This window comes from Podarcis gaigeae (assembly GCF_964106915.1).
Source record: "Podarcis gaigeae genome assembly, chromosome: 8".
Lineage (NCBI taxonomy): Eukaryota > Metazoa > Chordata > Lepidosauria > Squamata > Lacertidae > Podarcis > Podarcis gaigeae.
This window is the reverse complement of record NC_139684.1, coordinates 38393433-38418071: the sequence shown is the minus strand read 5'-3', so window position 1 is coordinate 38418071 and position 24639 is coordinate 38393433. Positions and strand designations below refer to the sequence as shown.

At 42.1% G+C, this 24639-nt stretch overlaps 1 protein-coding gene across 1 annotated transcript in view; it reads right to left on the bottom strand.

Moving 5' to 3' along the window:
• RPGRIP1L (RPGRIP1 like) overlaps positions 1-24639 on the bottom strand; it is a 78597-nt gene that overhangs the window by 47308 nt on the left and 6650 nt on the right. The window contains exons 5-10 of the mRNA XM_083752959.1: positions 21267-21375; positions 16199-16342; positions 13218-13323; positions 11508-11654; positions 10556-10629; positions 2202-2341 (exon numbers count right to left, since the gene is read on the bottom strand). Of these exons, the coding sequence (XP_083609085.1) occupies positions 2202-2341; positions 10556-10629; positions 11508-11654; positions 13218-13323; positions 16199-16342; positions 21267-21375 (720 nt within the window). The remainder of the gene's footprint in view (positions 1-2201; positions 2342-10555; positions 10630-11507; positions 11655-13217; positions 13324-16198; positions 16343-21266; positions 21376-24639) is intronic.

The window sequence follows — 24639 nt, the reverse complement described above, 5'->3', positions numbered from 1 at the left end:
GTTCCTCTCTTTTTCGGGGTTGAGCATTAAGCAAGCAAGCAAGCAAACAAAGGCTAGAGAAAAAGTTATTTTTGTACATGATAAGACCCTCAGCCTGCAGCTTGTAGTAACAACCTAAAGATGGAAATATTCTGTTTCACTCTGTGTGGGACTGTTCTAATGGAACAACATAGCTACTTGTGCCTTTGGTCTAACTTAAACAAGATTCTGTATTGTGCGCACGGAGTGTTTGCCTGCTCACATAAAAAGAATGGGGATTTAAGAAAACAAAGATTAAGATAATCTACTGGTAAAACAAACAGCTGTCAAAAGCCGTTTGTGCTAATATCATCATCTGTAATCAATATGCACAGGGTGCTGACCCACGCATTCATGTTAAGAAAAAAAGGGGGAAAAGAATTGGAATAAAGAGGCTCTTAAGCCTGCAATTAATTTAAACATTAAACTGCTTTTAAATGTTCTAACCCAGAGGATCACAAAACCTGAAACTAATCTGCACATTGAACAGGGAGGTGGGGGTGGAGGAAAGCAAGCAAGCAAGCAAGGAACCAAAACAGTTCTGCGTTATCTAAACGAACACATGGGCCTTTTCAAAGAGCAGCCGACCAATGGTAAATTGAAGGCCAAAGAAAGAGACAGGAGAAACAAACGGGATTTGCAAAATCAGCTTCTGTGGAGAAACTATCTGCCTCCAAGACCCACACTGCTTATCAACACTCTTCCTGACATCTTTCCCACAGCTCATATGCTGTTCACGTACTGCTTCCATTTGGCCCACAGAGGACAGATTCCTGATCTGGATAGTTTTCTTTGCTTCTTTTAAAGTTTCTAGTCCTTTTCAGACACAAGAAGGAAAATGGTACTATTGTGGCTGAGTCAGAAAACAGATTCAGTCAGAGTGATCCTTAAATCCATTAGATTTTAAAATAAGGGTGGGGTTTTTTAGTGTTTATAGATGAGGGTTACAATAGGCCTACCAAAAACTACTTGCCAAGATTGCCAAATCAAATCTTCATGACCCAAGGCAGTATCTCTCTGAGAACATGTCTGTTTCCTCTGCTTTACTGTCACTTACTGCCAGCAGTACCATTGCATCATTGTTTAATGGCTGCTGTTCTTTTATACTGTACCAACTCCATGCTTCATTCATTGGCTCTTAGGGGTTATTTGCTCAGCCAATGTTGAAAGCAGAATTCAGGGCAACACTGGCCAATGGCCTGACTCAACTCACCTTAGCATTTTCCAGATGTTGTTGGACTCCCAACTGCCATCAGTCCCTGCCAGCATGGTCAACAGCCAGGGATAATGGAAGTTCAAGTCCAGCAACATCTGGAAGGCCAGAGGTTCCCCATTTTGCCTTTGGGACTAGCAATGAGTTATGCAAAAACATGTGTGTTAGCACTCCAACACACTTTTACATTTTAAAATAAACAAAAGCATATTTGTGAGAGGGGAATCTAGATACACCACCAGAGGGAGTTGTGCCAGGAAGCTGCTTTATACAGTCAGACCATTGGTCCATCTAAAATATGTATTTTATTGCTGTATATTGTATGAGGGCAAGATATTGTATGAGGGCAGGATATAAATATTTTTATAAACATCTACACTGACTTTCCATTGCAATGGCTTCCCAGGGTTTCAGGCCAGGGGTTTCTCCATGCTCTACATAGAGATGCTGGGAACTGAACTTGAGATCATCTGCATGCAAAGCAGGCGAATGATTGCAGAGCTAAGGCCCATCCCCTACACTGGTGGGAACGCCAAAGGAGAGAGAAGGCAGTGGCAGAAAGAGAAGGGATGACTCCATCCACTGACAGCCCTGTTGACTTGCCTGATGGAACTCATAAGGGGATGCAACCTGTTTGCAGGAAGAGACTCTCAACATGCAAAGCAGATACTCAACAATGAACTGTGGCCCTTTCCCTAAAAGACCAAAGTATGGGAAGCTACAGCATGCAGAAGTTCCTGGGTTCAGTCCATGGCATCTTTAGGTAAAAATATCAGGTAGCAGGTGATTGGAAAGGCCCTCTCTCTGCCAGAGACCTTGGAGAGCAGCTTCCAGATAGAAGACAAATACTGGGCTAAGGGGGCAAAGCATCCTGAGCCAAGGCGGCTTCTGATGTTCTGTGAAGCTCTCGGCTGAGTAAAAAATGGAAAACTTGCTTGCACACCTTACAATGTCCTTCAGAGCAATATACCTCGTTCTGCTTTCATTCTGGCCAAGATGTTGTTTTTATCTGTTAAATCCGACTTTAAAGCAGCCTCAAGCTGAGCAATCTGCAGCTTTAGCTGCTGCTCCTTTAACTTCCATTGCTGGTCGTGGGTCACGCCGAAGGCACTGAGGAATTAAAAGGGGGGGAAAGGAGAGAGGGAGAGAGAGAGAGAGGGAGGGGGACAAAAAAGAATTATATTAAAGACCAACATATGGCATGTAAGGAACTCAGAAATAGGCTTTAACAGAAAATAATAAAGAGGGGAGTGCGGGGAGAAAGCGATTTTAGTGGCAGAGATCATTGTCATCATGTCTTAGGAATTAAGTAAACACATGCTGGTCTGCTGCTGTTGAAACCGAGGCGCCTCTCTCAGGCTGCGGTCGTGGGACATGAAAGGGTTTGTGGGATGAGCAACGGGGCTGGACTCAATTTAGAGCTCCAGAGCCAGGAGAGTTGGCAGCGGGCGAAAGTTTGTGGGGACTTGGGAAGGAATCCGGAGGCCTGTTCCAGAGGAATCTGCTACTCAAAACCTCAGCAACAGACTCCGAACATGGGCAGCCTTTGCACATTCAAGCCTCTTTTCGTGTACAGCCCTGCAGTGACCCACCTGATCTGTTTTAAAGACCTAGTGAGGGGAAAGGGGAGGGGAGCGAAGGAAGCCCAGAGGCAGTTGCCTGCCCAAAGAAATGTCGGCTACAGCAGAACAGCGGTTCTCCTATCATGAAACAGCCCCTCTGAAATGTAGTAAAAATCTTTGTGCTCTTAAGCCAACTTTATACCCTTAAACCAAAAACTTGCATTGTTAACATGAGTAAGAAACCAGGAACAGAAGATGGCCTTTAGGAGGGGGGGGGGAGGGGTGTGTGTCCAGAAAACACAAGTGTTTATCAAATGATTCACAGTTCAAAAAACTGCATGCATGGAGCGTACTACTACTTTTTCTTTCACCATATTTTATTGATTTCAGATATAACAGTACTAAGGACAGAATGACATTATTACCCACCCCTCTTCTACTTAATGTTCTTGCATTTAATATGGGGATCTCAAACGACAACAACTGCCCCATACAGGGGTCTCACAATGCTCAAGTTCCAGTAAATGTAGCAGCTATGGTTCAATGTTAACATAATTTTGCAATTTTGGAGGCAGTGGTTCCAGAATCACATGCAGCTCTGAGGAGGGCTTGACTTAGCTTCCTCCAGAACACTGATGTGTGTGATCGCCTCAAGATTTCTGTTTTGTTTTGTTCTGCAGGGGCTTTACAAGTGAAGAGGAGGGAAATATTCAAATGGGCAAAATGTGCATGCCGCAAATTCCTTAATTTGTGTATGTATGTGTGTGTGTGTGTGTGTGTATATATATATATATATATATATGCAGGTTTTGGTGTCCTCGGGTGTCTTCCCGTGTAAAAGTTGGGGTGTCTAGGCGACGTTTCGACGAGGTCTCACTCGTCATCTTCAGGCTGGTGCTTTCGGCTTCTTGTTACTGGAACAGAGCGGGATCTCAATGTTTGAGTTCCTATAAATACTGTAGAGGGGGTGTGGTGTCTAGCCTCCAATGTTCTGGGCAGAGAGGAAGTTCCCAGGCTAGTGTGCCTTTTCTTCTTTTGTTCCTTAATTACTTGAGAGATACCTTGAGTGATTTCTTGAGTGATATCCTGAGTACCACTTAGGTGGGTCATTAGGTGTGGATTAGTTGCTAAAGTCTTTGTGTCTTGACCTCTTGAACTTTGTGAAGAGTTTTCCTGAGAAGATGGCTGTATTGCACTTAGTTGTGCTTTGGCTTGGCTTCGTGTATAGGGGCGAGCTGTGGTTTTGTGGCTTGTGTCAGCCAGATCTGTGTAGGGATTGCAGGGGGGTGCAGCATCCGGAGGTGCCACCATGGATTGGCTACTGGATGGTGTCAGTAATTCATCTGTGGAGAGGGTCTGGGTTTGGGTCTGGTGTGGTTGATTGGTGTTGGCGTTCTGTGTGCCTCTGGATCTGGTGTCAGTTTTTGTGGGGAGGGCTAATTTCCAGATGTCTGGCAAGCGGGATGTGTCGTCACGCTTGTTCATGTTGTGAGGGTGTTTCTCTATCTCGATGGCTTCCATGATTATTCTCTTGTGGTGATGTTCCGTGTTAAAGAGCAATTTGGAATCTGCAAAATTAATTTCGTGTCCTGTTTCTTTCATGTGTTGGAAAAGAGAGGAAGTTTTTTCTTCTTTTTTGACGGCATTCTTGTGTTCTGCGATACGTGCATTTATTCGTCTGTTTGTTTGTCCAATGTACGTGGCTGGGCAGACTTTGCAGGGTATTTCATAGATCCCTTGGTTTTCCAACTGGATTTTATCCTTGGGGTTTCTGAGGATATTGGCTATTTTTTGGTTGGTGCAAAAGGCTGTTTTGATATTGTGTTTATGGAGGATTTTGCTAATTTTATCTGTAGTGCCCTTGATATAAGGAAGGAGGGCCATGCCATTGTTTTCTTCTGTGTCTTGGTTTTTGGGGGGTGTTTCCTTTTGGATTAGCTTCGTAATCCTGTTTTGCTGGTATCCATTGGCAATTAACACATTTGAGAGATTCTGTAACTCAGTTGTCAAGTGGTCTTTGTCAGCCAGGCGTTTGGTTCTGGAGATGAGAGTCTTGGCTACGGAGTTTATTTGTGCAGGGTGGTGGTGTGATTGTGCATGTAAGTAGCGGTTGGTGTGTGTTTTTTTCTGGTAGATAGTGTGTCCTAGGGAGCCATCAGGTTTTTTGTAGATTAGGACGTCAAGGAAGGGAAGTTGGTTGTTGGCTTCTATTTCCATAGTGAATTGTATTTTGGGGTGTAAGTTGTTGAGATGTGTGAGGAAGCTATCCAGTTTTTCTCGCCAAGCAACTTCAGCCCTATGCAGAATCCATCTCTTCACACGTACCAAACTCCTTCCAGTTCATAGAAACAATAAAGAAGCAAAACCTACATCCTAATGACCTACTTGTGAGCTTCGATGTTGTATCTCTCTTCACACAAGTGCCCATTAATGAAGCCTTGACAGCTATTCAAAACAAATACAATCCCCCCGAATACATCTTGGACCTGACCAACCACTGCCTAACCAACACGTACTTCATCCACAATGGACAAAGATACAAACAGATAGAAGGAGCACCTATGGGATCACCCCTCTCACCGGTCATCGCAAACCTGTACATGGAACACTTTGAAACCAATGCTTTAGACAAGTCAGAACACAAACCCAAACTTTGGCTCAGATATGTTGACGACACCTTTGTAATTTGGCCACACGGGAAGGAAAAACTGGATAGCTTCCTCACACATCTCAACAACTTACACCCCAAAATACAATTCACTATGGAAATAGAAGCCAACAACCAACTTCCCTTCCTTGACATCCTAATCTACAAAAAACCTGATGGCTCCCTAGGACACACTATCTACCAGAAAAAAACACACACCAACCGCTACTTACATGCACAATCACACCACCACCCTGCACAAATAAACTCCGTAGCCAAGACTCTCATCTCCAGAACCAAACGCCTGGCTGACAAAGACCACTTGACAACTGAGTTACAGAATCTCTCAAATGTGTTAATTGCCAATGGATACCAGCAAAACAGGATTACGAAGCTAATCCAAAAGGAAACACCCCCCAAAAACCAAGACACAGAAGAAAACAATGGCATGGCCCTCCTTCCTTATATCAAGGGCACTACAGATAAAATTAGCAAAATCCTCCATAAACACAATATCAAAACAGCCTTTTGCACCAACCAAAAAATAGCCAATATCCTCAGAAACCCCAAGGATAAAATCCAGTTGGAAAACCAAGGGATCTATGAAATACCCTGCAAAGTCTGCCCAGCCACGTACATTGGACAAACAAACAGACGAATAAATGCACGTATCGCAGAACACAAGAATGCCGTCAAAAAAGAAGAAAAAACTTCCTCTCTTTTCCAACACATGAAAGAAACAGGACACGAAATTAATTTTGCAGATTCCAAATTGCTCTTTAACACGGAACATCACCACAAGAGAATAATCATGGAAGCCATCGAGATAGAGAAACACCCTCACAACATGAACAAGCGTGACGACACATCCCGCTTGCCAGACATCTGGAAATTAGCCCTCCCCACAAAAACTGACACCAGATCCAGAGGCACACAGAACGCCAACACCAATCAACCACACCAGACCCAAACCCAGACCCTCTCCACAGATGAATTACTGACACCATCCAGTAGCCAATCCATGGTGGCACCTCCGGATGCTGCACCCCCCTGCAATCCCTACACAGATCTGGCTGACACAAGCCACAAAACCACAGCTCGCCCCTATACACGAAGCCAAGCCAAAGCACAACTAAGTGCAATACAGCCATCTTCTCAGGAAAACTCTTCACAAAGTTCAAGAGGTCAAGACACAAAGACTTTAGCAACTAATCCACACCTAATGACCCACCTAAGTGGTACTCAGGATATCACTCAAGAAATCACTCAAGGTATCTCTCAAGTAATTAAGGAACAAAAGAAGAAAAGGCACACTAGCCTGGGAACTTCCTCTCTGCCCAGAACATTGGAGGCTAGACACCACACCCCCTCTACAGTATTTATAGGAACTCAAACATTGAGATCCCGCTCTGTTCCAGTAACAAGAAGCCGAAAGCACCAGCCTGAAGATGACGAGTGAGACCTCGTCGAAACGTCGCCTAGACACCCCAACTTTTACACGGGAAGACACCCGAGGACACCAAAACCTGCATTCCTGTACCCGTGAAAATCTACGAAAGCAATATATATATATATATATATATATATATATATATATATATATATATATATTCTCCCTAGTTAAACTAGAATTCAGGAGAAATGGAATACAGGGTAGAGGGATCCAATAAAGAAATGGGCTCCGGGAAAATATGCTCGTTCCTTTAAAACATTTTAATAGACTGCATGCTTAAATGCTATGTTATGATTTACTTATATATTGCTTTTTAATTCAAAGGTCCCAAAGCAATGAATAGCATAGTAATACAAATGAAAAACTCAACAAAAGTGCATTCAAAACAATGTAAAATAGCAAAATCACAAAATGAATCCAACTGGAAGCCAATGCATTTCCAGGCCCAATTCAAATTGCTACCTTTAACCTATACCTGAAGGAATTAGCTCTTCCCAAAGAAGACTATGCTGGCCTTAAGATCATCTACAAAGGCACTCCCCAGAGTGCCCTATCTATAGGGAGTGTGGAGGGAGGGCAACACTTGAAGGGGTCTTTTGGGCGACAGCCCCTGTCAATGGAATGCATTCCTTAAGAGAGCTTGCCTGCGCCTTCTGTGTTAGGTGAAGACATTTGTTCCCACCCATCCCAGTCTTTTTAGTAATTTTTAGCATCTTTATTAGCTTACAGCAGTTAAGTTATTAGGGTTCAAACCAATACCTCATTTTTGTCAATAGTTTTAATGTGGTTCATTGGGATTGCTGCTTTGATTTAAGTATGGAAGTTTTCTTGTATACAGCTTTCTATAATGGAGAGGCAGGTTCCTGAGATTTTTATATGATATGCATTTGTATTTACACATTTTAAATCATACATTTGTCTTGTATATTTTAAGCCACCTAAAGGTTCAGTTGACACAAATTTAAATAAATTGCAATAATAAATATAATGCTTATCATCATCATCATCACCATCACCATTCTTTCATTTTAGGGCTAGTGACAGGAAAGCATTCTCTACCCTTGAGGGCCAACTCCTGCATCTACTGCATCACTGTTACAGTGTGGAAATTTCAATTACAGTGGTACCTTGGGTTAAGTACTTAATTCATTACAGAGGTCCGTTCTTAACCTGAAACTGTTCTTAACCTGAAGCACCACTTTAGCTAATGGGGCCTCCTGCTGCTGCCGTGCCACCGGAGCATGATTTCTGTTCTCATGCTGAAGCAAAGTTCTTAACCCGAGGTAATATATCTGGGTTAAGCGGAGTCTGTAATCTGAAGCATATGTAACCTGAAGTGTATGTAACCCGAGGTACCACTGTACAGGCTGCACTGTTTAAATGCAGCTATGTATAGTTTTTACTTGTGAGAAAAGTTTGTGTACATTCAAGTCTCATGGTCATTTGTACATTTTCCAACAACAACCTCAGAATCTGGCTCTGGTTAAACTTAGAGCAATGTAGAATTCCAGTTTCTCCAAATCCGCATAATGCTGACTTTAAAGGCATACAAAATTGTTCTGAAATTTACTGCTCAGCTATCATCTCCTTCGCAGTTAGGATTGCATTCCACTGAAATCTGCCTGGAATGTCTTTGGAGTTTACTTCACCCCGCTGCATTTTGAAGCCATCTGGGTAATGTACAAATGGCTGACCATCCACCACACTGTGCTCCTACTATGGACGGAGGGTCAGAGGGATACAGGGTCAAGTTCTTATAGTCAATGGAAAGTGGCTTCTGGAATTACCACCTCAACATAATATGACTGGAACCAGCTGCCTGAAAGGATGTCATAATGCTGTAAATGCATGGCATGAATATGCCCTAAATCAGCAAGTCAGACAGCTAAACTGGACATGGCACTTTGAAGCCACAACAGCTTTTCTCTCTGCTCCCCAAGATTTGGATATTATTCTCTCCCCCTTAGAGAAAACGCAATGACAACTGTGTTCTCTTTTGAACAAAAGCACTCCTACAGCTGGAGGGTTCTCCTTCCACCGACTCCATGATCAGGTGTTTCCTCATTAAGCCTCTGCAAATTGACTGTAATTGCTTCAATTTTCTGTTCGGCACCAGAAAATGAATTCAGTGCCCTGTCTCATTTCATGTTCAGTAGGTTTAGCCTCCTAATTTTTTATTTATGTGATATTAAGCACTGCTGACAGAATTTACACAGACTATTACCTCAGAGCGTCTTTACATAAATATGAAGTGCAGTCACAGTGCCAGCCTAAGGCGTTTTGGCACCTGAAAAAGTTAGAGTCACGCCCTGTGCTGCTCTTGATTGGGGTCCATTTTTTTAAAAAAGGAAATTGAGACATTGAGGCCTAAGCTGGAAGGAAAGGGGGGGGGGAGGCCTACCAACCCACTGCAATCTGCTATCATATCATGACAATGCTGTCTGTGGGCCAGCATAAAGGGGCAGTTGTGCTAATGAGTTAAAGCTGGGAAGTATTGCTAAAACTGACTGCAAAAATGTTTTAAGCTGACTTCTGTTACAAGGCTGCAAAACAACACCCAGCATTATAGAGACCCTATTTTCCTTTGTTAGAAACTCCTGCAGGTTCAACTCTGGCCAGGATCAAAAGTATAGCAAAACTAATTCATTGAGTCCAAGGGATTTTAAAAGATTATTTTGCCTACCACACAGCAGAGCAAACTACTTTAGAAACTGGATAGCATTACAAAAGCAGCTTGTGATATGGAAGGGAGTCAGCAGTTAAAACGGGGCAGGCGAGGGACGGGCAGTAGAAAAGATCAACAGGAACAGCACAGGACCTTTTAGGAGAGTGGTCCCAGTCTTGGGATCCCAAGAGCTGCTTTATTAATCACTCTGAGAGGCCATAATTACAATATGCAACTCTATAAATAAATAAATATTCCCATCTATTTATTGCATTTATCTCTCGTCTTTTTCTCTAAGAAGCTAAAGCTGGCGCACATGGTTTTCTACCTCCTCATTTAATCCACACAACAACCCTGTGAGGTAGGTTATGTTGGGAGGCAATGACTGGCCATCCATAGGGTCTCTATCTTGTTAGGATGCAGGTGTGGTTTATTAGGTTTCATTCAGCCCATGATTTTATGAAGGCACTGGTTTTGAACATGTACAGTCTCTCCCAATTCAGATGTTACAGGGAAATAATGTTGGGTATTTTGTTTTATTGTCTAAAATGGCAGGAGAAAACCTCAAAATGGTATCAATCAGCATATAATCACTGCCCCAAATCTCCTAATGGCCACTCCCAGTGGCTTCATATAAATATTAAATAGCACTGGGGACAAAAATAATACTCTGCAGGTTAACCGCCAGGGGTCCACAGACACCGTACAATAGTGCTTCTAACCCTCAACAGTCCAGATGAAATCAAAAGCTGCAGAGACATCCAGGAAAATAAACAGGGCTGTACTCCCCCACCATCTCTCCTGAATAAGGTCATCCATCAGACCGACTAAGGCCAATTCAGTCCCCAAACCAGGCTTGAACCCAGACTGAAATAGGTCAGTTTTATCCAAAAGTGTTTGCAGCTGAACTGCCACTACTCACGCATTGCTTATTTTAGCCCATACATAAACTGAGAAATGGAATGTTAAAAGAGTTCTGTTATCAGTTATAATTTACCTGTTGTATAATTTATCATAGTTTTCTTTTAAAAGGTCCCTCTCTTTTTCCAAATCATTAATTCTATCTTGAAGCTGGAATGAAGACAAACGTTGTAAGTGATACAATTAAAAAGCAACATTACCGACACTAGTAAAGCTTTCTGAATAGCTGCACGCATGGTTGTGCTTTCTGGCAGTCAGTGGCCAGTAAGCTTTGACATTACCAGTGACTGCCCTGATGTCACAAAAGAGCATGGCAGATTGGGATGGTGCAAAAATCAAGATTTGCAAAACGTTTTCATTAAAGCAGGACAATTTCTATTTTTGTAAGGTTTTTCTCCTTTTTTAATATCAACCAAACATTAGTGCATTGGGTCAACACATTTCACCTGTTTCATAGGTAGAGATGGCTCACAAGGTGGGGGCAGATCTGCTATGCTGCCTTCTTGGCAGGTGGCTGTTGCTTACCAAGAAGAAGAGGAGTGAAGCGGTGGGAAGGTTGACGTGGTGCAAAAGAACTGTTGGAGCCAATCTGGTACTCCTTCTGGTGCGTTTGCACCACGGTGCCCTCTTCATCCCAACAGTGACTCACCTGCCGGGAAGCTAGTGTACTGGCTTGGCTCCATCTCGCAAGTTGCTTCTGTCTATAGGTGAAATTTAGATGGTGTTTGCCACCTTTAATGCAATCATCATGTATTAGGATGAATGCAGCATCTTGAAATGGTCCGACTGCAAGCTTGATCTTACATGGGTGTTCAAAGACTGATAAGAGGCATATAAATACTACTGTAGGTTAACAACAGAGTGTTAAGTGCTATAAATCCACCAGCTGTGCAGTCATAAGCCAAGTAAGACCAGAATGTTTGCATTATTGGGAGTCCTCTCACGACTTGGTCCGGGATACTACGCCCAGTTTAAAGGATTGTGCAAAGACTGTGCTCTTCCCAACCCCCTGCCCCCAAGGATCTCACCTCTTCTAAGCGTCGCTTTGAAAAATTTGTGGCCTGTAACTCACTCTCGAGGTGGAGGCACTTGGAACGTTCTTCTTTAAGTTGCAAATTGAGTTCGTCCCCCTTTGCCATGAGTGCATTGTGGCTTGCTTTAAGATTTTTTTGATTCTGTGGAGGAGACGAGAGAAGGCAGCTGAAGTTGGGTCTGGGTGAGTAACATTAGGCTGCGGTCACTACTCTTGGATGCGGGCTATGGATTGAGTCAAAAGGTTTCCTCCAGCAACCTTTAAAGTGTAATCTCAATCCAGTCAACAGGAGATGCTCTTGCCATGTTTTTGACACAATATCGTTAGGTTACACAACGGCAACGAAGAGGGTGGAGGGTGTTCCTCCCTCCTCCAGCATGCTAATCACTCCCAGTTCAGCTGTGATGAGCAGGACCAAGACAGACATCTGTTTAGCAATTAAAGCATTTTGCTGTGGTTCTTGTGGCTTGGACACGCTGACCCAAAACGCTACAGTAGCAAGCAAAAATGAACCTGACCACAAATATGTCCATGCAGCTCTTGTCATTTTGCTGCTAACCCACCAGCTGATGTTTCGTTTGCCTTCTTAATTCCTTCCAAGGGAGCTGCATTAAGATTTAATTAAAAGAAATTCTGTGTCTCTTTAAAATTTGATTCTGCACTTCTGTGCGACATCTGAACTATTGAGCTGCACTCAACATTTTAAAAACATGCACCTCTGTTTATTTTGCTTTGGAAACTGTTGCACACACCACAATTTGCAAGGCTTTGATAAGCATTTAAGTCTTCTGAAAATAATTTCACTCTATAACTCCCTTACAAATGTATGCGGTTGCTGTGCTGTGCTGTGCTGTGGTGCTTCAGCTTCGTCTGCTATGTCATATTACCATAATGATAAGCAGTGGACAAAAATGATAAGCAGTGGACAAAAAAAATCCCGATTTTCCATCCTAAGTAACAGTAGTATTGCTGGTACAGAGGTCTGCATATGCTGAGTTGTGTCTGCTGAGATATGCCCAAAAGCTGCATGCAAATGTGAGCTGCATCATTAATTCTGGTGGAGAGAGCAGATCTAAGCTGAAGGTATAGGAAGCATCAAAAATGCTACACTGGGATTTGCTGATCAGGATTAGAAATAGAGCAGGCCATGTTTTATGGAGAGAAACCTCCTACCAATTCAATTCCTTGGCATTTCCAGTTTGAAGGCTTGGTGAAGGATATGCTGCAAAAGATAGGCTTTACTGAAGAAGATGGACAAATAGACCAACTAAGCATCAGGCAGCTCTTAGCACCTTAACATTACGAAAGACCATTCAGCACTTGAAGAACCTGGGAGGTGGAGTGTGATTCTGCACTAATTACAACTGAAATTCAACTAACTTTTAACTACTTTCTTCTGAGCAAACATGTATAGGATTGCAAGGTTAGTATAAATTCCCATTTATTTCTTAGTGTATTAAACATTCTTAGCTAGCCTTCATTTACTGCTCAATCATCATACCATCTACTAAGAAGTAAGTTGCCCTGAGTTCATGGGAACTTACTTCCTGCTAAGTGTATATAGGTTTGAAGTCTTAAATTTCCAGATCTGTATCATACTTTTGGTGAAGAAAGAAGTACCTCTCTAAACAAGTCTATTCTGTATATAACCCCACCTGGAGTTCTGGTGCACAAGTTTACAGTTCTAGCTGAAGTCTTTGCCTACCTCCTGAAGCTGAAGAAATCTTTCCTCCATTGCTGCAAACTCATTGCTCTTTTCCACCAATTGTTTGTGGAGCTTGATCATTTCAACATTGTCCCGTATGCTTAACCTACAAAATGGCATGTTCAAAAAGAAAGTAATTGTGAGGTTTATGGTACAATAATAGTCGAGTCACCTTGTTAATTTTGCCTTGGAAAACTTAAAACCCTTCACACCTTCCTAATTCCAAAACACAACTGGGGAGAGGTGTGTGTATAACATCTAAAACAATTCCTTTCCTTAAAATTAACATTATAGGTTGTTAAATAAATACACATTTTTACAGTATGAAGATATTTGAACATTACTCATTATCTGGATGTATTGGTTTATGCTTATCAAACTTCGGTGGAGCCTATGGTAAAAGGAGCAGTATTATACTTACAATAGGAAGAGAGAAAAAACACTTTCTTCCAAAACTTTGGTGTTAGAGAATTACTGTTTAGTGGAGCATTATCCAGGAACGTAACCCCTTTCCAAGTATTTCCAAGGCAAGCGGCTTAGCATTTTACACAGATAATGCCCCGAGATTGGCATTCAAATTAGCTGCAGATGTATCTTTAACAATGACCATCTTGACCGAAATTCTATATGGCTGAGATTCTGTTATATATTTTCCCTGCTGAGATTCAATTGAAAATTCACTATTTAATCTTGTTAAAAGTCATCACGCAGCTAACTACAGATATACTTTCAAAAACCTATCCCTTGAACGGTGCAGGGTGACCTCATTATTATTGTTTTTGCATGTATTTCAACCAAAAAATGTTTTAAAGGAAACCCCTGAATTGATCTTAACTGCTAATGCCAAATAAAGCATGATAAACATCAGAACAGAATCTCACATCTTGAAATACATTGTTTCTCCTCTAATACTTATCTGTTATAGACAGACTGGAAAAATTGTACCAGTGCCATGCTGGAACCAGAAAATAGACTACAAAGCTTACACATCTGTAAACCAGCTGAGAACTTGAAATACTTTTAAAAAAATATTTAATTCTTTTGAAACTCATGGTCTATTGTGTTTTGCCATTACCTAGTCAACTGTCCTAACAGAGAAGATTAAAAAGCTCGCAAACCAGGAATCCGGTTTATTGCACCCTTCATATAAATAGATGTAGCAAGTAGAGGAAACATTTTTGCCTGATGCTAAACACTAAAAACTCTAATGCCATTTCATGTTCTTCTGAATCTTGTTTCTCACATCAAACAAATAGCAGGGATAGCTTCAAAAGAGATTTTACAGGAGTTTCTCTCCCCCACCCCGCCCTATTTTTGAATAAAAGGAGTTGAGAAGAATGACATTTATGATACATGCAGATCTAAGCCAAATGTCTCCTGACAATTGACATTAACTAGTATGTACCACAGTGCCTAACTCTTTGGCAGTGTTCAGACCTAATGGTGAACCATGGTCTCCCACCAGGAGAACAAAGTACAGCGAGTCTGAGGCTCACACTTACTTTCTTTCCTTCTCTCCTTTTCTTTTACATGCCAGGAGGGAAGAGGTGGAAAGCTTATTCTTTTGACTTTAAACTAACCACAGTTTCCCATTACACCTAAACTCAGGGAACTGTCATTTGTTAGACGATGGTTTGTGAGCATACAACCATACAGATTCATTTCAGATTCTGGTTTGTTGTCACTAACCAGAGTTTAAGCAAGGGTTCCCCACTTTTTGGCGCCTGAGGAACATTTGAAAATCTAAGAAACACCACAAACTTCCATATTAAAAAAAAAAAACCTGACATTGCTCAGAACTTCCCACAACTTGAAGCAGACAAACACCTAAATAAAGCACAAACAAAAAAAGTAGGCCAGCTCCCAATGACCCAAAACATAGAAAAAGAAAACCAGAGGGTGTTGGAATGGTAGTCCCAAAGGAGTGTACATGAGGGAGCTATGGTGCCCAAGAGCTTTAAATGAACCAAGGTTGCCTAAGTAGATTCCAATCACTTTTTTAAAGGTGCAAAAGAAGAAGGGGAATGGGGGAAGACAACGACACAGCCCAGGGCTTGTAGTAGCCCTTTCTTGCAAGCTTTCATGCTAGCCATCCAAAACCAGAGAAACTAAGAGGTTTTCCTTTTGACTGGATAATATTCCCATCTTGCCTTTCTATGTTTTTGGCCTAAATCATCCTGACCCAAAGCACTGTAGATTAAGTGACCTTAGGGAATGCAAAAATGGAACTGAGTAGAATTAAAATATATTACCGTGAGCACAAGTACCCATGCAAATGATAGAACCTAGGAATGTTGTTAAGAAAACAAGACTCCAGATGGACAATTCATGAGCCATGTTTTGCCAACATGAAAACATCTGTTGTTCTGAACAATCTGGGATGACCCGAGCCATCTACATGCAACCCATATTGTCCAGATTGCTTCTTCTGCACAGCATGGTCCTGGTGAGATTTCATGCTGGGATGATCCAGGGTTGATTTTTTTTTGCTGTGCATGTGTGAGAGGGAGATCTTGCAGCAGTTTACTGTGGCAACAAACAAGCATGGAATATGGGTTCCGAGCTTGCATTTCTAGTGCTATCAGGTCCTGCTGCCAATTTGCTGTAGACACTATACCAGTGCAGGAATTTGTAAAATCATTGTTTCAGTCTTCCCCACCATTGGCAGCATTCACTTCTCATAACCTCCCCACCCCCACCCATATAGTAAGCAACTTTGCTCATTTGAGCCTTGGAGACATGATGGGAGTCCATTCATTTGCATGCATTTAATTGGGTTTGATTGGCACTGTTAGTTCTGTCATCAAGAAAGCGACCCTAGTATATCAACTGGCCAGTAACAGGTAAAGTAATACCTGATGTCCCCTGTGCAAATGCTTGCAAGAACACCACAATAAAACCGAGTGCAAGTAAATCAGTTACTTTACTGTCACACGATTGGGTTCAACTTATGAGCTGAGAGCATTTCCATCCCATTTTACCATTGGCCAGTTGCCTGCTGCTCTTTCAGCTGCAGGAGAGCTTCTTCAAACTCCTCTTCCTTCTTCCGTATTTCGCTTCTGAGCGTTTCCACGGCCTGCGCCAACTCCTCATTGTGTGCCCGTTGAGACTCAACCACATTCTCCCTGCAACATTCAAAGCGCTTTGAGTTTGTCAGTTAAAAAGCGGAAGCTTTACGTTTAACATAATGGGAAACTAGAATGAAACACATGTTCTGCCAGGTATATAAATGTTTACAAGAGGTTTACTTCTTACTGGTCCCACTGAAGCCACCCAAAGTTGAGAAGGCTATATGAAACAGGCAAAGAAACTGTGGTATGACAGGCTAGGTTTTTGTTAAGGCAACAAAGCTTTCTAAATTGAAACCCAAAATTTACAGCTGCATCCTTTAGGAATTCTTCCCAGGGCAACTTTTTTCTAAGGCAGTTCTTCATTGTCACAGAGGATTCTGATCTAGGGTGTCACGTTAGTTCACAAGCGCTGGGCCTCACAAATGCAGTGAAGTAAATCCAGTTTATAGTGACTCCACACTGATCTATCAGTAGTGTGAACAAGCCTTTATTTATTTATTTATTTATTTATTTATTTATTTACCAAACAAACAAACAAAAAACAAAAATAAACCCTCCCAAGTGCTTAAAAAAAATCTAAAATAAAACATTAACATTACTGATACAAAAGAGTATCTAACAATATCCAAAAAGCGATTAAAACCAATAACTAGTCGCTGAAAAGAAATAAAACACACATCTGGATAGGCTTGCCAAAACAAAAATGTTTTATGTTTTAAACAGGTGCTGAAAATCGTACAGGGAATGGACTTGCTTGATGTCAATAGGCAGTGAGTGCCAAAGTATAGGTGCTGACACGCAAAAATATCAATTTCTTACAAGTACTGAATGAGTATTATGTGGCAACTGTAACGTTGTCGGTTCCGCAGACTGAAGCAGTCAAGTAGGCTTATATGGGGTAAAGTGATCCCGCAAGTAAATTAGTCCCAAGCTTTTTAGGGTTTTATATACCAATAACAACAACCTGAATTTGGCCCAGTAGCAATAGGCAGCCAGTGCATCTCTCTGAGCAGAGGTGCTATATGCTGACAGGGCCTTACTCCCTGCCAGCAACCATGCTGTCGCATTCTGCCCTAACTGCAGCTTCTGGAAACCCAGCCTTGAAGACACATGAACACCCGTGGTCAAGCTCTCCTAGTCCAGGAAAAACCGCACCTGCTGCACCAGACCCAGCTGATCTTCTTTTAGGGAAGTTTGTCCATCATTACTGATGTTTGCTTTGATAACCCACTTTGACACTTATCAGAAGAAGTGGAGAGTTCTCCAGAACACACTTTGAAGGACAGCCTGCATATATAAATGCTCAAGTCTTGAGAGGTCAGGGGTCTTATTTTCTTGTTCACCATTAGGAAGGATGAGGTTGGTGGCCTCAGGGACAGAGACTTTTCCATAGTGTCCTCTACGAAACAGTGGGTATATCCGGAATCACTGTTCACTACGTCTGTTTGCGGACCACTTCGGAAGCATTGGACATCATAAAACAAAGCTTTATGCCTTGTTTTCATCAGGTAAGAATCTGACCCATTGCTTCTTTCAGAGACTTGCATAGTCTACAAAGACTTTCAGAGACTTATAAGACTTATGTTTATTTGGTTCTATGTTTTCTATTTGGTTTCTCATATCGTTCAATGTTCCGTATAGACTATATAAAGAGTTTATATTGATTTTGCATTGTTGTACTTGGTCATTGTGTTGCCTTGGATATTACGGATAATTGTTTGCAACACAGAGGTTTAATTGTTTGGTTACTTAGTATGTTTTGTAACTGGTGTTTTTAAAAAGCTCTTGGTAACTGTAACACATTCTGGTTTTGATGTGGTGCTTTATCCTCCTTTGTAAGCTGCCTTGAGAGGACCTTGTCCTTCAAATGGTGGGATGTAAGGATCCCCAATAAATAAAATAAACACTTTGCTAGCTCCCAGTTATGAAAAACATGAACGCTGCTACACTGTGTCAAAATAATTACAATTGATTGCTAAAACGATCAATTGCATGTACAAAGTATTTTCGTTTCACTCCATGGCATCTCAAGATGAGTCTCCATGCTGCTTTTCGAATAACATTTATTTTAGTTTGGAAAGACTAACCATGGAAGATCTTTTTTTTGGGGGGGGGAGGATCTCCATGGGAGCTTCTAAGAGATAATTAGGATATTAAGATCTAAGAGATATTTAATAAATTGTAATGCTTCTGAATATGCATAAATTCACTGTATGACATACTGTCACCCACACATTTTTCATGTAAGTTATATGCTCATTATTGAGATTTCCATCAGACACGGTTATTTTGAACTAGCCTCTTGAGTTGTATTGTAATAAATTCGTGCTTGTCCTGTAGACCTGTACATACAGTGGTGCCCCGCAAGACGAATGCCTCGCTAAACGAAAAACCCGCAAGACGAAAGGGTTTTCCGATTTTTTAGCGGCTTCGCAAGACGAATTTCCCTATGGGCTTGCTTCGCAAGACGAAAGCCCATAGGGAAATCTCCGGGGACAGTGGGGAAGCGCAGCGCGCCTTCTCCTCTGTTCCCGGACCTGTCCTAAGGCTTGCGGTGGGAGGTCCGGGAACAGAGGGGAAGGCGCGAAGGGCTTCTCCTCTGTTCCCGGGGCTTGCGGTGGGAGGAGGGTTTTTCCTCCCCACCGCCAACATTCAGAACAGCATTCTGAATGTTGGCGGTGGGGAGGAAAGCCCTCCTCCCACTGCAAGCCTTCAGGACAGGTCCGGGAACAGAGGGGAAGGTGCGCAGCGCTTCTCCTCTGTTCCCGGGGCTTGCGGTGGGAGGAGGGTTTTTCCTCCCCACCGCCAACATTCAGAACAGCATTCTGAATGTTGGCGGTGGGGAGGAAAGCCCTCCTCCCACCGCAAGCCTTCAGGACAGGTCCGGGAACAGAGGGGAAGGTGCGCAGCCTGCTGCCCCGCGCGAGGGGCGCTCTTAAGCAGAGCGCCCCTCGCGCGGGGCCGACATTCACCGCTTGGAGAGCCCTGCGGGGAAGTCCTGCAGGGCTCCCCAAGCTGTGAATGTCTGCCCCTCGCGTGGGGCAGCAGGCTGCTATCCGCAGCTTGGAGAGGCCTCTGGACCTCTTCTGAAGGCGGGTGGGGGGCAAAAGTCTTTGTCCCCCCTGCCTGCCTTCCCGGGGGATTTTAAAATGCTGGCGGGCGGCAGCACTGCCACCCGCCAGCATTTTAAGATCGCCCCGGACAGCGGAGAAGTCCTCCGCTGTCCCGGGGTTTTTAAAATGCTGGCAGGCGGCAGCGAAGGCTTCGCTGCCGCCTGCCAGCATTTTAAAATCGCCCCAGGACAGCGGAGAAGTCTCCGCTGTCCCGGGAAGGGGGGGGGAAGCAAAGACTTTCGCCCCCCCCGTCGGCCTTCAGAAGAGGTCGGGGGACAGACTGTCCCCCAAACCTGGTCTGAAGGCGGTTTCCATAGGAACGCATTGATTGATTTTCAATGCATTCCTATGGGAAACCGTGCTTCGCAAGACGAAAAACTCGCAAGACGAAAAGACTTGCGGAACGAATTAATTTCGTCTTGCGAGGCACCACTGTATTTGAAACTAACTGTGCAACACTGGATATGAAAATGTTTATACTGTGTGCAACTATCAATTCAACAAATAAATATCATAAATATTCAACAAATAAATCCTGTGTATGCCTACTCAATAATTAGCCCTACTGAGTTCAATGAGTTAGGCTGCAAGCAGAACAGTAAGCCTCACTGAATGCAACAGGACTTAGGTAGACATGGTGAGAGTTTTAAGTAGACATGGCTAGAGTTGCACATGGTTACACTCACATAAGTCTGTATAGGACTGGAGGCTTAAGATGTTTACCATGTACCACTGAACAATTTGATAACTATTTGCCTAACCAAAAGCAATTCCATAGGATAGTGCCTAAACTTTTGCATAGGGAAATAATAATAAGCTAAGCCTGAATTATTCATTTTATGATACGTTATTATCTACGTGCTGCTGTTTAAAGATCTGTATTTATTTAGGATATTTTAAGATCTGTTTTAAATACATTTTTATATTGCATTTTTTTTGCAACTTATATGCAGCTTCGTTAACCTCTACAGAGGTGTATGGATAAAATCCTCCCCTGGTCAGAGGTTCAAAATGTGTTGTGAGTTCAAGTCCTGGCAACTGGAAAATCAGCAGATGTGCAATGTGGGGGGGGGGGGTTGAATGCTTAACATTCACTTAAGCTACAAAGCAGTGGTGGGGGGAACAGTTATTACAAAAATATCAGGGCAGGAAAATGAGCTTTATTATCCCTAGGCAACACATTGCCAAAATATGAGAAGACCAGTGAAAGTCTTATTTCCTAAAATATTCTTAACAGGAGACTTTTAAAAAATCCTTCCTGAGGCAACCACAGATTTGTTCCACGGCATTTCAGGAGGTAGTGTCTTGTTATCTCTCTTTACTGCACTCTCCCCCACACTAAAAAGATTTTGTGAGCTGCCTACAGTTGGTACCTATTAAATTGACTAGCCTATATACGCCCCCAGTTCCTGTGACCATATGTTTTCCTATCAAAGGTGATTGACGCAGGTGCTCAAAGCTGAGATCAAACAATATGAGAGCTTATTAACTTCAAATGCTGTGAAACTGGGTGTGTGTGGCATTTTCTTTTTTAACAGTCCGTTCTTTTTTCTTTTAAAAACCACCCTATTTTTGTTGTTTGTTTCATAAAAGTTTGACTATCCAAGGTACGCTGCTACAAGATTCTTCTGCCCAAAAGCATTAGTATTCATGAGTCATCACAGGAATGAATCAACTCCTTGCGTATCTATAGCCAGTATCCCTCGGATAGAGAAAAGGAGCCCACCCCTGCCTTAAAGGAATGCCCAGTGTAAATGAACAGGGCGTATGCAGTCCAGTTTTGATTTCCTTTAGGCTGTCAGTTAACTGATGACACCAAGCAAATAGTTGACAGCAGAAAATAAAGAAATACAGAAAAGTCATACAAGTTTCTTATCTCTGCTCTTGCTTCCTCAAGTAAGTTGTGTCCATACTTGGGGGGCAACGCTTGTGGAGATTTCAAAGGTCGAATTTCTACATCCTGCATTCTCATTCCTAAAAGAAGAAGGGAGTGGGTGGAATGAGAAAAATCAGAGAAGTATGTTTACTGAACGGTAAGTGACTAAAAGGAGAAAAAAATAAGCAGTAATCACACATACTGAGCATTATCCTACTATATTTGTAACAGCCTTGAATTTAAGCCAGGGAAAGCCAACACGATGCTCTCCAGAAGTTGCTAGACTACAATTCCCATCATTCCTCACTGATGACAAAGCTGGCAAGTGTTGATGGGAAATGGAGTCCAACAACATTTGGAGGACCATAGGTTTGCTACCCCTGTTTTATGGAGAAGGCCCAGAAACCAGTGACTTCATTTGTGGTTGCAATATATCTGGTCTGACCATTCTTCCATCTAGACAAAATTGTCAGTTGAATGGCAGCAGCTCTACACGGCATCACACAAAAGTATTTTTCCAGCCCTGCCCCTCCATATCCTTTCTAGCTTGAGATGCCAAAGAATCAAAGGCAAATCTGTGACCTTCTGCATGCAGAGCTCTATTGCTGGACTATGGCTCCCCTTTGAAGCTGAACTAAGTCACTGGTCTCTCTAGCCTAGTATTTTCCTCTCTGACCATCAGTAGCAATTAACCAAGGCATCAGGAATGGACCTTTTCAAGCCCAGCTTTCCTTTATGCCAGGGACTGGACCCAAGACCTACTACATACAGAGCAACTGCTATACTGCTAAACGTAATGGGTATTTAGATGTCAACATGTATTTTAATTTGAAGGCTGTACTCAACTAAGTACTAACCAGATGAGACCCACTGAAATTGATGGACCTAAATTAGTCAAGTCCATTAATTTCAGCACAACAATTTTAATATGGACCTTTTTAAGACTTCATTCATATTTTGTTTTTTTAAAAACTTGTTTTTAACCTTTTTATTGACAGTTTTAATGCATATGTTATAGCCTTTGTAAACTGCTTCAAGGTTTTATTTACAATTAAGTGGCATATATGCTGTGTTAAATAAATAAATAGGCTTATTAAAAATGGTGGCATGGATCCAAAGGCCAGTGAGAATCATTCACAGCATACCCACTAGAGTTTTGGAGCTGTTTCCTCTAAAATGACAACCTTGCAATGTTACTTGACAATCCTCTTTTGAAGTTGAGGGGTGTTCCACAAACATTATGGCAATATGGCATGGAGGGCAGCTGCTATTCAAAGGAGAAAAAGTAAAACAAACCCAGTGTGTACACTCATGCCTTTGGCAGCAAGTAGCTTTTTGGATCCTGGCCAGTTTGTCTAAATTCTAAACATAACAGCATACATTCCTCATTAAAGTTAGAAGTCACTGCTGTTTTAGGCCACAGTTTTAGCAGGGAACAGATTCTGAAGGGCTTGCAGGAAAATGGGGTTACTACATTTGATTGCAACCAAGTTCTGGAAGCTCGCGGAGATTTTAATTCGCATTAAAGCAGTTGTATTAGCCTATCCAGTGCTTGACGGTGATGTTCGAATGCTATGTTTCCTCCATTTACGAAATACTTGGCATGCATTGGGCAAAGGCTTCGTTACTGTTCCAAACAGGGAGGAAAAGGAATTAAATTCAAAAGATGAGAGACGGCAAACAGTCTGCCCAATGCATCGCAAGAGGCTAGAACTCATGTGATAAAAATAATAAGAAATTTCCTAGTACATGGAAGCAGGGATATAGTGGCAAACCTGGCTGTAACTATTAGGCACTGCTATCTATAACTGTGTGCCAAAAATAAATAAATAAATATCAGAGCAACAAAGTAAATTATGCAAATGAATTGCATTAAGGGTGATAGCCAAGATAATTTTAATTTGCTTTCAAGGGTCCAGCTTTTACAAGAACCTACTTTTATTTATTCCATGGGCTGATAGATGAGAAGGAGGTAAATATATATGGTGGCATCCGATGCAAGTCCTATTCAGAGCAGACCCACCAAAGTTAATGGAAACAACTAACATAGGATCATTAGTTTCATAAAACCCATAAAGATTTTGAGGATTTTAGGAGCAGCTGCAAATAAGTGTGCTGAAGCCAACTCCACCTTAAAATTGAGTTCTTTATGATTGGATACTATTTGACCTGTGAAATTCAAGCTTTTATTCTCAAGGATGGAGAATCTGTGGCCCTCCAGATATTGCTGGGCACCAATTCTCATCAGCTCCAGCTAGTGTTGTCCCTCTGTGGACTGAAATATTTAAAAGACAAAAGCTAACAAACACAAACCCTTTTGATTTAGGGCTTGCGCCAATTAATCATGGCCAAGGTTTAATGTTACAAAGCATAGATGCCAAGGACCATCTTTAAGTTGACATTCCTAATCTTTCCCACACAACAGAGTATTCACAGAGTATTCCTCTTTTAAGAGGATGCCTGCTATGATAAATGAGTGTGCTGTCTGGAAACAAGCCATGTCTTCTGATTCAGAAGTTTTTATTCTAGCCACATGCTGACTTATGTAAATTCACTCAATTGGTTAATCAACTATGGAATGCTCTCCCCAGGGGGAAACACCTGGTGCCACCACTGGCTGCTTTTAGGCACCAGGCAAAAACATTCATTTTCAGCCAAGCTTTTGAATGAACTCATCTGTTCATTTATCTACTTATTACATTTATACACCACTTTCTCTTCCATAGAGCTCAAAGCGGTATACATGGTTCTCTGTTGCCCATTTTATTCCCACAACAGTCAGCCATTAAGCTTCCTGACTGAGTGGGTATCCAAACCCTGGTCTTCTGGGCATAGTCTGATACTTGTCCTCTCTTAGTGGGTGAGATCTGTTAGGCTTCTTTTTATGTCTATCAATGTTTTTAGCTTTTATTTTGTTCTAGCTTTATACTGATTTAATTTTTTGGGGGCATTGTATCAAAAGTCACTTTGTTTTTTAAATTTATTTACTGCCCTTCATCTGAAGATCACTGGGCAGTTTACAGTATAAAACCACAAAAATACACCACATAAGAATGAACAAAACAATACCATCCAGCTTCAAAGGCCATAGATGGTATAATTAGCCAAAGGCCTGGGAGAAGAGGAATGTTTTCGCCTGGTGCCTAAAGATATGTAATGAAGGAGCCAGGTGAGCCTTCCTGGGGAGAGAATTCTATGAACAGGGAGCCACCACAGAATAGGCCTGTTCTTGTGTTGCCACCTTCTAGATCTCAGAGTCACATGAAGAAGGGCCTCAGAAGATGGCAGTATCAGGCAGATGACAGTCCTCCCTCTGTCTTATCTCACCTGCTTCAACTGGCTTCTGGGACAGATGTTCCTCT